This window comes from Octopus bimaculoides, chromosome 7, assembly GCF_001194135.2.
Source record: "Octopus bimaculoides isolate UCB-OBI-ISO-001 chromosome 7, ASM119413v2, whole genome shotgun sequence".
Lineage (NCBI taxonomy): Eukaryota > Metazoa > Mollusca > Cephalopoda > Octopoda > Octopodidae > Octopus > Octopus bimaculoides.
This window is the reverse complement of record NC_068987.1, coordinates 40809624-40823153: the sequence shown is the minus strand read 5'-3', so window position 1 is coordinate 40823153 and position 13530 is coordinate 40809624. Positions and strand designations below refer to the sequence as shown.

General features: G+C 36.8%; 1 protein-coding gene across 1 annotated transcript in view; it reads left to right on the top strand.

Annotated features, from left to right (window-relative positions):
• LOC106869388 (fatty acyl-CoA reductase 1) overlaps positions 1-13530 on the top strand; it is a 422225-nt gene that overhangs the window by 389293 nt on the left and 19402 nt on the right. Inside the window, exons 2-5 of the mRNA XM_052969410.1 lie at positions 2632-2676; positions 5566-5752; positions 7095-7176; positions 7558-7647. Coding sequence (XP_052825370.1) covers positions 5650-5752; positions 7095-7176; positions 7558-7647 — 275 coding nt within the window. The 5' untranslated portion in view covers positions 2632-2676; positions 5566-5649. The remainder of the gene's footprint in view (positions 1-2631; positions 2677-5565; positions 5753-7094; positions 7177-7557; positions 7648-13530) is intronic.

The window sequence follows — 13530 nt, the reverse complement described above, 5'->3', positions numbered from 1 at the left end:
ACAACAAATGCATTCTATAGGGGATTAGTGGAGGGGAGGTACGACGACGATCTCGGGGCGAACCTGGGCGTCGACGAGGAATACCTGACCCGCCTGTTCAAGACGACTTTCGGGCCGGGACCTATGGATAACTTCCAGAGATCCCTAGCCTGGAAGTGCTACCCGTTCGGGATAAGCTCTACCGACATGGTTTGAGACACACGGGGCCGACCTGCCCGAGATGCGGTCAGAGCGACGAGACTGTTCTGCACGCACTCGTGCAGTGTCCAACCATTTCTGACCTGTGGGCTTATGTTGAATGACTGCTGTCACATGTGGGACGAGTTGGTTTATCAACCGAGTCTATCGTCAAGTCTCCTTCCTTTAAACGGGAAGGAAGAGCTGTATTTATTGTTCTTGTGGCTATGGCGAAAGAATGCATCTGGTGGATGTGTCTAAAAGGATTAGAGACAAACACTTTCCTCTCTGGTCAATCTCTCATCAACTTTTTCAAGTATCACTTGAAAAGGAAGGTGAGAGTAGAGAGGCAAGTGTTGTCTAGCAAATGTTTCGAAAAAAGATGGATACATGTAGCAAGAATGGCACGTATAAATGACGAAGCCACTTAGAGCATGATTCTATAGAACAGTTAAAATTTTGTAAACAGAAAGTTACTTACGTTTCTTTCACAAATAAAAGTAATTTTATTTTACAAATTGTGACATTAAGGACCGAGGTTACCGTGGTCTTTAACGTAGGTTTTTCTTTATTGGGAAATTTTTGTAATATTTTCATTTTTTTTTTGTACATACCCCAAACGTTTTCTCAATGCCTTTTCATCGTTATCCCCATTTTGTTACATGTTTGTAGTGACTTCATTTAGACATAGAGTAGATTCAAACCTGAATTGGCAAATTTTCCATATTTCAGTAGCACTTATCTCATGAAGAGACAATAGTAACAGCAGTTACATTTAACATATGGCTTTGCCAAGCTGATTTATGTCTTTACCACTTAACCCTTTTGACCTCTTCTATATCACCAAAAGTTGAATTGGGATAACAGACCCCAACGAAATCTGTTGTCCTCAACAATATGTCTCTCCTTCTAACTAGTTTTATATAGTTATAAATACAAGAACTCCGTAAGCCAGAATCAGTTGGTGAACGGAGACAACTAGAGATGGCCACAGGCAGACAGCCACTTGAGACAAACGGCCAGAAGGAGAAAGAAAACAATCAGCCACTACGAGACTTACAACTACCCTCAACTCTCTAACTTTCACTAGCACACTTTCTTTTCTCTATAATATTACTCTATTTCTATCTGTGGTTTACTACTACACAATGTCAAGAAAATGTACACAAATATACAAGAAGAAATTAATTCTCGTAACTTCGTATGCTTTTCCACTTATATTATACATTCCAACCCGTTGTGGTTTTGGCTGTATAAAAGGTAACGGTAATAAATATTTGTTTATAACTTCAATCACTGTTCTTTCATCTTGCACATCTGCAACAGCAACACCCATTACAATCACTAACTGTCAACAATCAGCATATATCATTACATTTACTGTTAGAAATGGTAACCACTAACTCTACCTAACAGTACTGTTACAATTGGCAACCCTTGACTACAATGAATTACAATACCGTTACATGAACTTAGCTGTGAAAAAGGAAATATTCACTTCCATATTTTATTATTTATAGCTTTTATTCGTTTTCTTCATTTTGCATCCTTTTTCCCATGCTGGCATGGATTAGACAAATACATATTACTGGGATATTGTTTTACAGCCAGAAACCCTTCCTGTCACTCACTCTTATCTGTTCAAGTAAGGGAGTTTTCCATTCCACCTGACTTTGAATGTACAGAGCTTCTGTTTCTTAACTGAAAAATATCTACAAATGTCACTGTCTGTACGTCACCCAGTGTAGAATGTAAATATTCACACATACACACACACCATAAGTGTATGTGTGTATGTCCTCTTAACCCTCCAACTAGTGTTTATAATCTAAATTTCTTGGTTCACATTATGTAATTCTTTGTCAATGTGTATATCAAGCAACATTGTCAGCAAAAATACTAGTCTTCTGCTTTGTTACTCTCTCCATTACCAACTTGTTGTAGCTATAAATCTGTTCCTTTCATCTTACCTACCATCCCTTCTCTCTCCGCTTAGAAACATTGCACTTTATCTCTTCTATTTTCCTTAAGCTATAGGGGCTATTTTAGGCCAATTAGCCTTGCAAGTTGTGAAATAGTCTTTACTCTTGTTGGTGCTACAAAAATGCACCTAGTAAACACTGTAAAGTAGTTGGCATTAGAAACTATACCAAAGTAAACACTGGGGAGTAATGTCAGATTTTGTTGAACCTTCCAACCCGTACCAGCAAGGAAGACAGATATGAAATGATGATGATAATGACACACACACACACGTGCACACACAAGCACGCACACACTCACATACACACACACACACTCTCTCTCTCTCACTCACACACATACATACAATGAGCTCAGTACAGTTTCCATCTACCAAATTTATTCTCAAGGCACTTGTTGACACAGGTTATAACAAAAGACACTTACCTAAATAACTTGTTAGTATAATAATTCTAAAATTTTATTTTGCAGGGTTGGATTGATAATTTCAATGGACCAAGTGGCCTCTATCTTGCTGTAAGTAATTTCCATTTGTCCTAAAACTTCTGAAATTTCAAGTATATTTCTTTTCAATGACAGAGTATTGAAATTTTAAAGCAGCAGATGTATGAAATATAGTCTATAGAATGTTAAGATTATCAGTTAGATGTAGTTTCTGCTAATTAGTGTCGTAACTAGTCATAGAGGTAGATGTAGAGAGAATATAATAGAGTAAGGAATGGGGAGAAGTTCAGAGTAACATCATTGTTAATGAAGAGTTAGTTTCTGAGTCAGTGAGGGAGTCTCTGTAGAACTGCTCAACTTACTAAAAATAGCACCCACATCATCTTATTATCTCATTATCTTATTTGGTGTGTGCATATGGGCCTGGAAAGGAAATTAACATGGACATAGATAAAATACCTTTGATCTGCTCAGTTAAGGCTGATCTGATGTTAAAGAAAGACAAAAGCTTTATCTAGCAATGAAGAAGTATCTGCAAGATTGTTGGACCTGCTAAAAATAACAACAAAATTTTCCTCTAATTGCATCTATCATCTTATAAAAATGGTAGATGACGTTGAGACACAATTGGAACTTTTGTAGATCTTTTTGATCAGGATTGACATGGGGGCTAAACAACAAAATGTTTTTATCTGTGAAACATATATAATAAATATAATAGTGTATTGTTGGGCATGGAATAAAGAAGACCAGCAAAAACTTGGGGAAAATGAGCTCAGTATGATCTGTTGGATGTTTGAGTGAGCTGAGAAAAGTTACTCAGCATTAATAGCATCAATTAATACAGGGCAAGAAAAGCAGCCACACTGGCTTATATATGATGCAAAGAAAATAACATCTGCTGAGTGAAATTATTCTGACAATGGTAGACACCCATATCAGAGGTAGGCCCAGAAAACATAAAGACGTAGCAGGGATCTAATCTCAAGATGTTGGACCAAGATCAACACTTTATATTTTACCAATAAATACAATTTTTGCTGATGGATATGTGGTTAAGAAGCTTGCATGCTACTTTTGAGAAATGCCTTCTACTATACCCCTGGGTTGACCAAAGCCTTGTGAGTAGATTTGGTAGACAGAAACTAAAAGAAACCCAGTGTGTATGAGTGTTAGTGCCTGTTTGTCTTGACATCATGTGTCACTGTCATACAAGCAGTGTCCTTTGTTTCCAATCTTCCACAGAAACATGTCCAGCCATGGGAAAATATTGGAAATATTACCTTACTTGGAAATAGGTCAGAGTTGGCAACAGAAAGGATATACAGTCATAGAAAATCTGCTTCAATAGATTGTGTCCATCCCATGCAAGCGTGGAAAACTGGATATTAAAATGATGATGATTACTCATGATTACTCATGCTGGGGTCACTAAAATCAGTTGCAAGTGATCTTGTACTTGGTCTTTGGTGGGTAAGAGTTTGGTGCTGCAGCTTTTTCCTATGTTTTCTATTATAATGCAGGTTCATTTCCTGATATTACACAGTTACATGTTCAGATACTGCTTAAAAGCATTGACATCTACTTCATGCTCACCCTTGTTTTGTGAGAGGATATAATTTTGTCAGTGAACAGGTCGCGGTCTCAAAGCGACGAAAATATTTTGACAAATTAAATTTAAATGTTGAAGTGAATCTAACGGATTTTGTGTGTTATTTTAAATGGCTTATAAACACCTTCCACGCTGCAATTGTTTTCGTTCCAGCACACGATCTCAGATCAGGTCACTTGCTATGCAAGTGCATCTCCGTAATATATATATATATATATAAATTCATTAATTATCTTTTTTAACATCCATTTTCCCTGCTGACATGGGCTAGAAGAATATATTATTGAAGTATTGGTTTACAGCTAGATGTTCTTCCTGTCACTAACCATTGCCTGTTTTCAATCTAAGGGACCTCTTATTTCATGTATTTTTAAGACATAAAGTGAGCAGGTGATTTATTTGCAAGAAAAATAACTATAACACTGGTCATAGCAATTTTCACAAACCCTAAATGTAAACAAAGACACAGATGCAAATACACCTACATACATGCACATACAATGGGCTTCTTTTAGTTTTCTTCTACCAAATCCATTCACAAGACTTTGGTTAGTCAAGACTTATCCAAGGTGCTGTCCAATAGACTGAACACAAAACTACATGGTTGGGAAGCAAACAGAACTATGCCTGGTGTTCGTGTGTGTAGTTGAGAAACCTAATTAAGCAGCAACAACACAAAGCTTAAGAGGTCATGTTGATGACATGATAACCTCACTAGTGTTAGTGCTATGAAAATATGCACTCTGTAAAAGGGTTAGTATTAGCAAGGACATCTAGCCATAGAGACCATGTTATAACTGAGACATTGGAGCAAGATGTCATCCTCCAACCCTTTAAAACCTGTCAAACCATCCAACCAATGCTAACATTGAAAACATGTAAAATGATGGTGATGATGATATACTGTATCTTAACGTGTATAAGGAACACCTTTTTGTCAAAAATTAAGTTATAAAAATATGGGAGTTTCTTATACATGGATAATATTATAATCCCTTTCTTCCAAATTTTAAGCCCCCAAAATTAGGGGTTCCTTTTACATAAGGGTTCTTGATAATTGTTAAAATACAGTAGGTTTTTTTCCCTATATTGTCATAGATCTGGATTAGCAGGAAAACATACCACTACTTGGCTCAATCATGAATCATATTTGAGACTCAACACACACGCACACTTACTTTCTTCTCTTTCGGCCAACAAATCTTGCACACAGACAAACACACACACACACACACACACACACACACACACACACACACACACACACACACACACACACACACACACACACACACACACACACACACACACACACACAAATTCACTTTGTTATTCTTATCTTTGTACAGGCTGGTAAAGGAATTCTACGCTCTGTAAAATGTGAATTCAAGGCTGTTGCAGATATTGTCCCTGTTGACATTCCAGTGAACTTGATGATAACAGTGGGATGGTACACAGCCCTGGTCAAACCCCCTTCAATTTTAATTTATCATTGTACTACTGGTTCTGTAAATCCATTCACCTGGGGAGAAATGGGTAAGTACACTGACACACAAAGGCTCATCTTTTTGGTTGTTTAAATTAGTAAGGATTGAGGGATCATTATTGTGGAGAATTTGACTTAATACACTATATACAGTATATTTTATCAAAAGCTGCTGCTGCTGGTCCTCCTCCTTCCTCCTGGCTGTCAGTGGTGGGGAGAAGGCAACTCTAATTTTTATGGAGGGCTATGGATGATGGTAGCCTGGAATTGAGTATGAGCATTCTCTTCTGGAGGACCTTCAGGTTGGGGACTGGACAATTTTCAAAAGTCTTTGGTATGGTAGTGCTGCTGGAAGAGGGAGGAATTAACCTGTTTGAAGCAAGCTCTTTGTGCATGGAAGCACCAACATCTGAACCAATCTGAAATGCTGAAATGTATGCAAAGGAATGAGACCTTTCTCTGTCCCATCGTTCAGTGTTTATGCATTAATGACTTGTGAGGTTATGTCAAACAGCTGCTGTCACATGTAGACAAAATGTAGCTGTTTGTCGAATCTGTAGTAAAAATTGATGTACCATCTTCTTTTGGCAGGGAAGAGAGGCAAGCCTTTCTCTGCCTTGGGGCTGAGGCAGACTTGTCTGAATGGTTTGAAGACATGTACTTTCCTTACTGGCCAAGCTCTCATCAATTCCTTCAAGTATCATTGGAAGAGGAAGGTGAGGGTAGAGAGAAAGAGGTGTTGCTTTCTAGTGTATGCATTGAAAGGTGGATGAGAATGGCAAGAATACTGAGTCTGAATGGGCTTACTCTAAGTATGCTTTTCTAAATAAGAGGAAAGAAATTGAGAAAGGGCTGTTTCAGTGCCTTCAGACAGCAGAGTAATCTTGTGAAATTTTGCCTGGGTGGACTACTGCACTATTGAGGAATTTATTTTGTTTCTTTTAATTCTATTTTTATATCTTTTGTTATGTCCTTATTGTTGTTGATTCCTTTTTGAATACTGCAAAACTTTCCTTGCATTGTATTTCATCCTTTGATATTGTTCTCAGTGTCTTTGACCTTTGTGGCCAATAAAAGAAACTACCATCTAAGGTGGTCTGCTGGTAGTATCATTTGCATGTCAAACAAAATACTTAGTGGCATTTCTTCCAGCTCTTTATGTTTTGAGTTCAAATTCTGTGAAGGCCATCTTAGCATTTCAACCTTTTGGGGTCAATAAAATAAAGTACCAGTCAAATACTTAGTAAGGGTTTCATCAGAAATGCAAATTCAGAAAGGTATGACTGATGGATTTGATAGTTTTGTATGCCTTCTGATAGATTGCTTTTGTTTTAATTATGGTGGCCACTTTGAAGAATGGAATTTTCATTTGTTTTCAATTTTTTTTTGTAGAGAGTATTGTATTGAACTTTTTCAAGAAAACTCCTTTAGAAGCAGCCTTTCGAAGACCCAATGTTACCATGACAAATAACAGGTTAATATTATTTTCTATTTATGGTATTTTTCAACTTAAGAAGTTTATCATACATTATTTAACTAATGGTCAGCCCTTCATTTAGCAGATCTGTCATCAAAAGCATTCCTATTGTGGCAATCCTATGATTTTCTATTCTTTACTTAAGATGCTAGGGTATGATTTGAAGGAGCTTTTGCTGCTATTTCTAGCAAATTGAGAGACCATGTAGAAGCTCTGTTATTAGATCATATATTGTAATGGCAAGTGCTAGAAAAATTATTTAAATACTTTTGTGTTTAATTGACTGTTCAGAAATTCCTTCATTTCAAACATAAATAAAATGTTTTCTTCCTTTAACCTATGGCATATTTGTGATTTTTTTTTCTTTTTTAATGACAGTTTTCTACATGACTATTGGGTATTTGTCAGTCACATGATCCCTGCCTACCTTACAGATTTGGGCTACAGCCTTTTGGGTAAAAAACCAAGGTATGTACATATAATTTATAACCAATAACATTTGAGTAGAGTGGTGGTCTGCTGTCAAAGAGTAAATGTTAGATATCTTAGATATGTTACTTATGTTAGATATGTTATTACATGTTATGTTACATACGTTGAGTATGTTAGATATGTTATGTACGTTAGGTATGTAAGATAAGTTAGGTATGTTACACGTGTTAGATGTTACATATGCTAGGTATCTTGCATATGTTAAGTATGTTAGATGTTAGTTAAATTTCATGTATTAAGTATGCTATATTTGTTAGGTATGTTACATATGTTAGACACGTTAAATATATTTTTACATACATTATATAAGTTACGTGTATTACATATGTTATATATAAGGGTGGGCTGAAAAGTTCAGAGGCTGACTATGAAGGAGTGATGCTAGAGCTGTGAAATCTTGCATGCTTTAATTTTAGCTCTTCTTTTTAATAACTGCATTATCTCTTTCTAGGTCAACTGACATCTGACTGTTCAAAGAACACATCAAAAGTAACTAGTAGCGCCTTCTCTTAAAAATGGACAAAATTTGGCATCGTGCTGTTATCAAGTACCTGCAGAAAAAGGGTTTAACCTCCTAGGACATTCATGCTGATATGGTTGCCACATTAGGCAATTACACTCCAGTTTTATCAACAATGCAAAAGTGGGCAGCTGAATTTCGAAGGAGAAAAGAGACTCTTGAAGATGACCCAAGGTCTAGATGTCCTGAAATTGTCACCACTGAGGAAAACAATGATCATGTTCACCGCATGGTGATGGATGACAGGTGATTGACTACAAATCAAATAACTAATGCTATTAGTATATCCCATGAGAGAGTTGAGAATATTCTGCACAATGAACTTGGCATGACAACAGTTTCTGCCACATCCTCACACCACAGGAAAATCTGAGATTGTTTCGGGTAGATCCAGCTAGTTTCCTTGAATGTTTCTTGAGTCAGGATGAGTGTTGAATTCATCACTTTCAACCAGAAACAGAGAGACAATTCATACAGTGGAAGCACCCCTTCTCACCTGCTCCAAAGAAGGCCAAAGTCATTTCATCTGCAGGGAAGGTGATGATGTCAATTCTGTTAGGATGCAAAAGGCATTGTTTAATGATTATCTTCAAAAGGGCCACACCATCAATGGAGAGTACTATGCCAACTTGCTGAGACATTTATGAAAGGCTATCAAGATGGAACTCTCAGGAAAACTGACAAAAGGAGTCTTGTTTCATCTGGACAATGCTCCAGCACACAAGTCATTGGTTTCAATGGTTGCTGTGCTCGATTAAAGCTTTGAACTAGTTGATTGCCCTCCTTATTCTCCTGATTTGGCCCCATCTAACTATCATCTGTTCTCTAGCATGAAAAAGCACTTGGCTGGGAACCAGTATCGCAGTGATAATGACGTCATATTTGCTGTTGATGACGTTTTTGACCAACAGGATGAAAGGTTCTTCACCAATGGGATCCAAGCTCTGTAACACAGATGGGAGAAGATTGTGGGCCACAAAGGGGTCTATGTTGAAAAATAAACCTCATTTGGTTACATTACATAAGAGTATTTGGTCAGCTTATGAACTTTTCAGCCAATCCTTGTAAGTTAGGTATGTTACATATGTCAGATATGTTACATATATTAGGTATGTTATGTATTGTATATGTTCGATATGTTACATGTGTTAGGTACATTATGTATTGTGCGTATGTTAGATATACTATTTCATCATCATCATCATTTAACGTCCATTTTCCATGCTGGCATGGGTTGGACAGCTTGGCAGGGGCTGGCTAAGCAGAAGACTGCATTAGGCTTCACTGTCTGTTTTGGCAGGATTTTTATGGTTGGGTGCCCTTCCTAACACCAACCACCCTGCAAAGTGGACTGAGTGCTTTTTCCTTGGCACCAGTGCTGGCAAGGTACATTATATGTTAGTTGTGTTCCATTTGTTAAGTATGTTATGAATGATAGGTATATTACATACATAATGTGTATTAGGTATGTTAAGTATGTTACGTTAGATGTGTTGAGTATATCAGATATGTTAGGTATATTACATATGTTAGATAAGTTAGTTATATTATCTATGTCTGGTATGTTATATATGTGCAATATGTTATGTATGCTAGATGTTAGTTATGTAATATATATGGGTATATTATATATGTTAGATATATGTAAAATATGTCTTATGTTAGGTATGTTGCTTATATTAGGTATGTTAGGTATGTTGCATATGTTAGTTATGTTACATGTGTCAGCTATGTTATTTATGTTAGTTATGTCATGTTACACATGGTAGATATGTTACATGTTAGATAGTATATTAGGTATGTTGCATATGTTATATATTTTTAATGTGTTTAATTTGTTATGTATTTTATGTATGTTACATATGTTACCTATATCATATGTTAGCTTTTTACATATACCATGTATGTTACATATCTCATGTATGTTAACATGTTAGGTATGTGGGATATGTTATGTATGTTAGGTATGCTACGTATATTAAGTTACTGTCTAGAATGGCAGTGTTTACTATTTAAAGCTGAGGCCCATCTTATTCTAACAAAAAACTCCATGTTTCATATTCTGTCCGTCATGCCACTTTTTTCACATTTTTATCTTATTGGTTTTTTAGTTTGCTTTTTATTTGATTATATTCATTTTGGTCAATGTTTAATTAGTTTGCCAAAAAAAAAAAAAAAAAATGCAATTGAATTTCAGAAGTGGGTTTTGAGACATGTTTTATAGACATGTCTCTGATAAAAGTAAAAATTTCAATTCAATTGAAGTGAAAATATCTGGATAAGTTGAAAATATTACATTGGACTAATTTAAACCAATTTCTTAATTGAAATATTTCATCAACTTTACAGCCCATGGGACATTTTTAATTTTGTCTCTTGTGATTTTGGAGTTTGCACTTCGCTTAATTCCCAAAATGGTGGTACAATTTCCAAAAGTCATAGAGCTAGACCAAGGACTTGGTAGCATGTAGCTTTGTACCTCATCTTTTTGGATTTCAATCTTTCCAAGTCAACATTAGCTTATCTATACTACAATAAAGAAAGCTACTTATTAAATAGTTTGGATTATGTAACTTTTACTAAAAAGCAATTATTAAAGTCTGGAAATTTTTTTATAAAATCTGTCTTGATATATTTTTTATCAAAATGTGGTTTTTATGTTTCTTTTATTATGGAATATTTGAAGTACATACTTCACTCACAAGATTAATTTTATTAAATATGACATTTTAATTCACTGCAGGGCAGTATTTTTTTAATATCTGTTTATACTCCTGGAAATATAAAGGCTGCCCAAATATTTGCAATGCTACTTTCTACAAATTATAAGTTTAATCCAGCATCAACCAAATTCTATTGATTCCACTGGCTTTTCATATTTGTTGGGTGTTGTTGAAGAATTAGAAATTAGTGATTCTAACTTGCTTATGTTATTTGGACATATGTACACAAGTATCCCTCTCCCTACTAATTTTGTTTCCTTTAAATTTCAGAAAGATGGATATTATTTCATGAAATTTTCTATAAATATCCTTCAGATTGTTTAGATTATAATTATAGCAGAATTTGTTATGAAAAGCATTTTCAGAGATGGCAGGAGGGGAGTTTCAGATACTTCACATGCCTCCTTGACTTTCTTTCCTCACAATGTTTAGGAAAATGGGCATCTTTTAATGAAATTTTCTTCGATGTAGGCATGGCTGTGTAGTAAGAAGTTTGTTCTGGATTCAATTCTACTACATGGCATCTTGGGCAAATGTTTTCTACTATAGCCTTGGGCCAACCAAAACCTTGTGAGTCAATTTGGAAACTGAAAGAAGCTGGTTGTGTGTGTGTGTCTTTGTGTCTGTTTGTTTCCCACCACCACATGACAACCAGTGTTGGTGTGTTTATGTTTCCATAACTTAGCTGTTTGGCAAAAGAGAGCAATAAATTAAGTACCAGTACTTTAAAAGATAATACTGGGGTCAATTCATTTGACTAAAATTCTTCAAGGTGGTGCCCCAGGAATACCACAATCAAATACCTGAAAGAAGTAAAAGATAAATGACAAATACTTTTCAGATGGTGTAAATTCTGATTATATATGAGTTTAGTGTGAAAAGCATGGGGAGGGGGATATTTCATGTATCTCAATATAATTTGAATGCTGAGTCACTATCAGAACTAGAGAAGTTTCAGGTGTGGAAGCAAGGATTAAAACCGAAGGGCCTTAGAGTCAACCTAGCAAAAACCAAAGTCTTAATAAGTAGGAAGGCAGACAAACCACAAATCCCTTCAGGTAGATGGCCCTGCTCGATCTGTAGAAAAGCCGTAAGTCGAGACTCCGTAAGATGTACCCAGGGTATGCTATGGATACATAAGAGGTTCAGTAATATCAAAGGAAGGCTAACTGGGAAGATAGTTTTTGTGTGTGGCAAATGCTGAGGAGCAATAAACACTGAAAGTGTAGCTGCTAGAGTAAGAATAGCCTGGGCAAAGTTCAGAGAGCTCCTACCTCTGCTGGTGACAAAGGGTCTCTCACTCAGAGTAAAAGGTAGACTGTATGACGCATGTGTGCGAACAGCTATGTTACATGGCAGTGAAACATGGGCCGTGACTGCTGAGGACATGCATAAGCTTGCAAGGAACGAAGCCAGTATGCTCCACTGGATGTGTAATGTCAGTGTGCATACGCATCAGAGTGTAAGCACCCTGAGAGAAAAGTTGGACTTAAGAAGCATCAGATGTGGTGTGCAAGAGAGATGACTGTGCTGGTATGGTCATGTGTTGCGAATGGATGAGGACAGCTGTGTGAAAGTGTCACACCCTAGCAGTTGAGAGAACCTGCGGAAGAGGTAGACCCAGGAAGACCTGGGATGAGGTGGTGAAGCACAACCTTCGAACATTGGGCCTCATTGAGGCAATGACAAGTGACCAAGACCTTTCGAAATATGCTGTGCTGGAGAAGACCCAGCAAGCCAAGTGAAACCATAACCGTGGCCTATGTCAGTGCTGTATAACTAGCCCATTTAAGCGTACCCTTCAATCGTTGGACAATGAACTATATTTGCAAAGACCTGTTGAGGCAAGTGAAATTGCTGTCATAGCTGATGACAGTACCGCCTGATTGGCACCCATGCTAGTGGAACATTAAAAGCACCATTCAAGCATGATCGTTGCCAGGGCTGCTGACTGGCTCCCATGCCAGTGGCACGTAAAAATAAGCATCATTCGAGTGTGGTTGTTGCCAGTGCCGCCAGACTGGCTCCTGTGCAGGTGGCACATAGAAAGCACCATTTGAATGTGGCCAATGCCAGTACCGCGTAACTGGCCCTTGTGCCGGTGGCACGTAATTACACCCACTACACTCTCAGAGTAGTTGGCTTTAGGAAAGGCATTCAGCTGTAGAAATTTTGCCAGATCTGGTTCCCCAGCCCTCATTCAAACCGTCCAACCCATGCCAGCATGGGAAGCGGATGTTAAACATTGATGATGATGATGAATTTAATTACAGTTATGTTTAAAAAAATTACTTTTGAGAACTACTCCGCCCTTGCCCTAAAAGTTTCTGAAAGAAATCTTTGTAGAAATGAGAGTACAATGCTAACACTAATTATTGAATACATATGTTTTTCATTATTTTGTTGCAATCTTAATCTCTCTCTTTTAAACAAACTGAAAGGTGGTTCATCTTGTATGTGGTCATTAAGTGTGGTAAAAGCAGCTGGAAATCACACGAGTCCCAAAAGTAATGTTTTTTTTTTTTGTTTTTGCAATACAATTGTAATTAAATCATCAAAGTTTGTCAGAAAAGCAAAGCTGAGATGCCTGAAATCTCTCTCTCACTCCCACACACA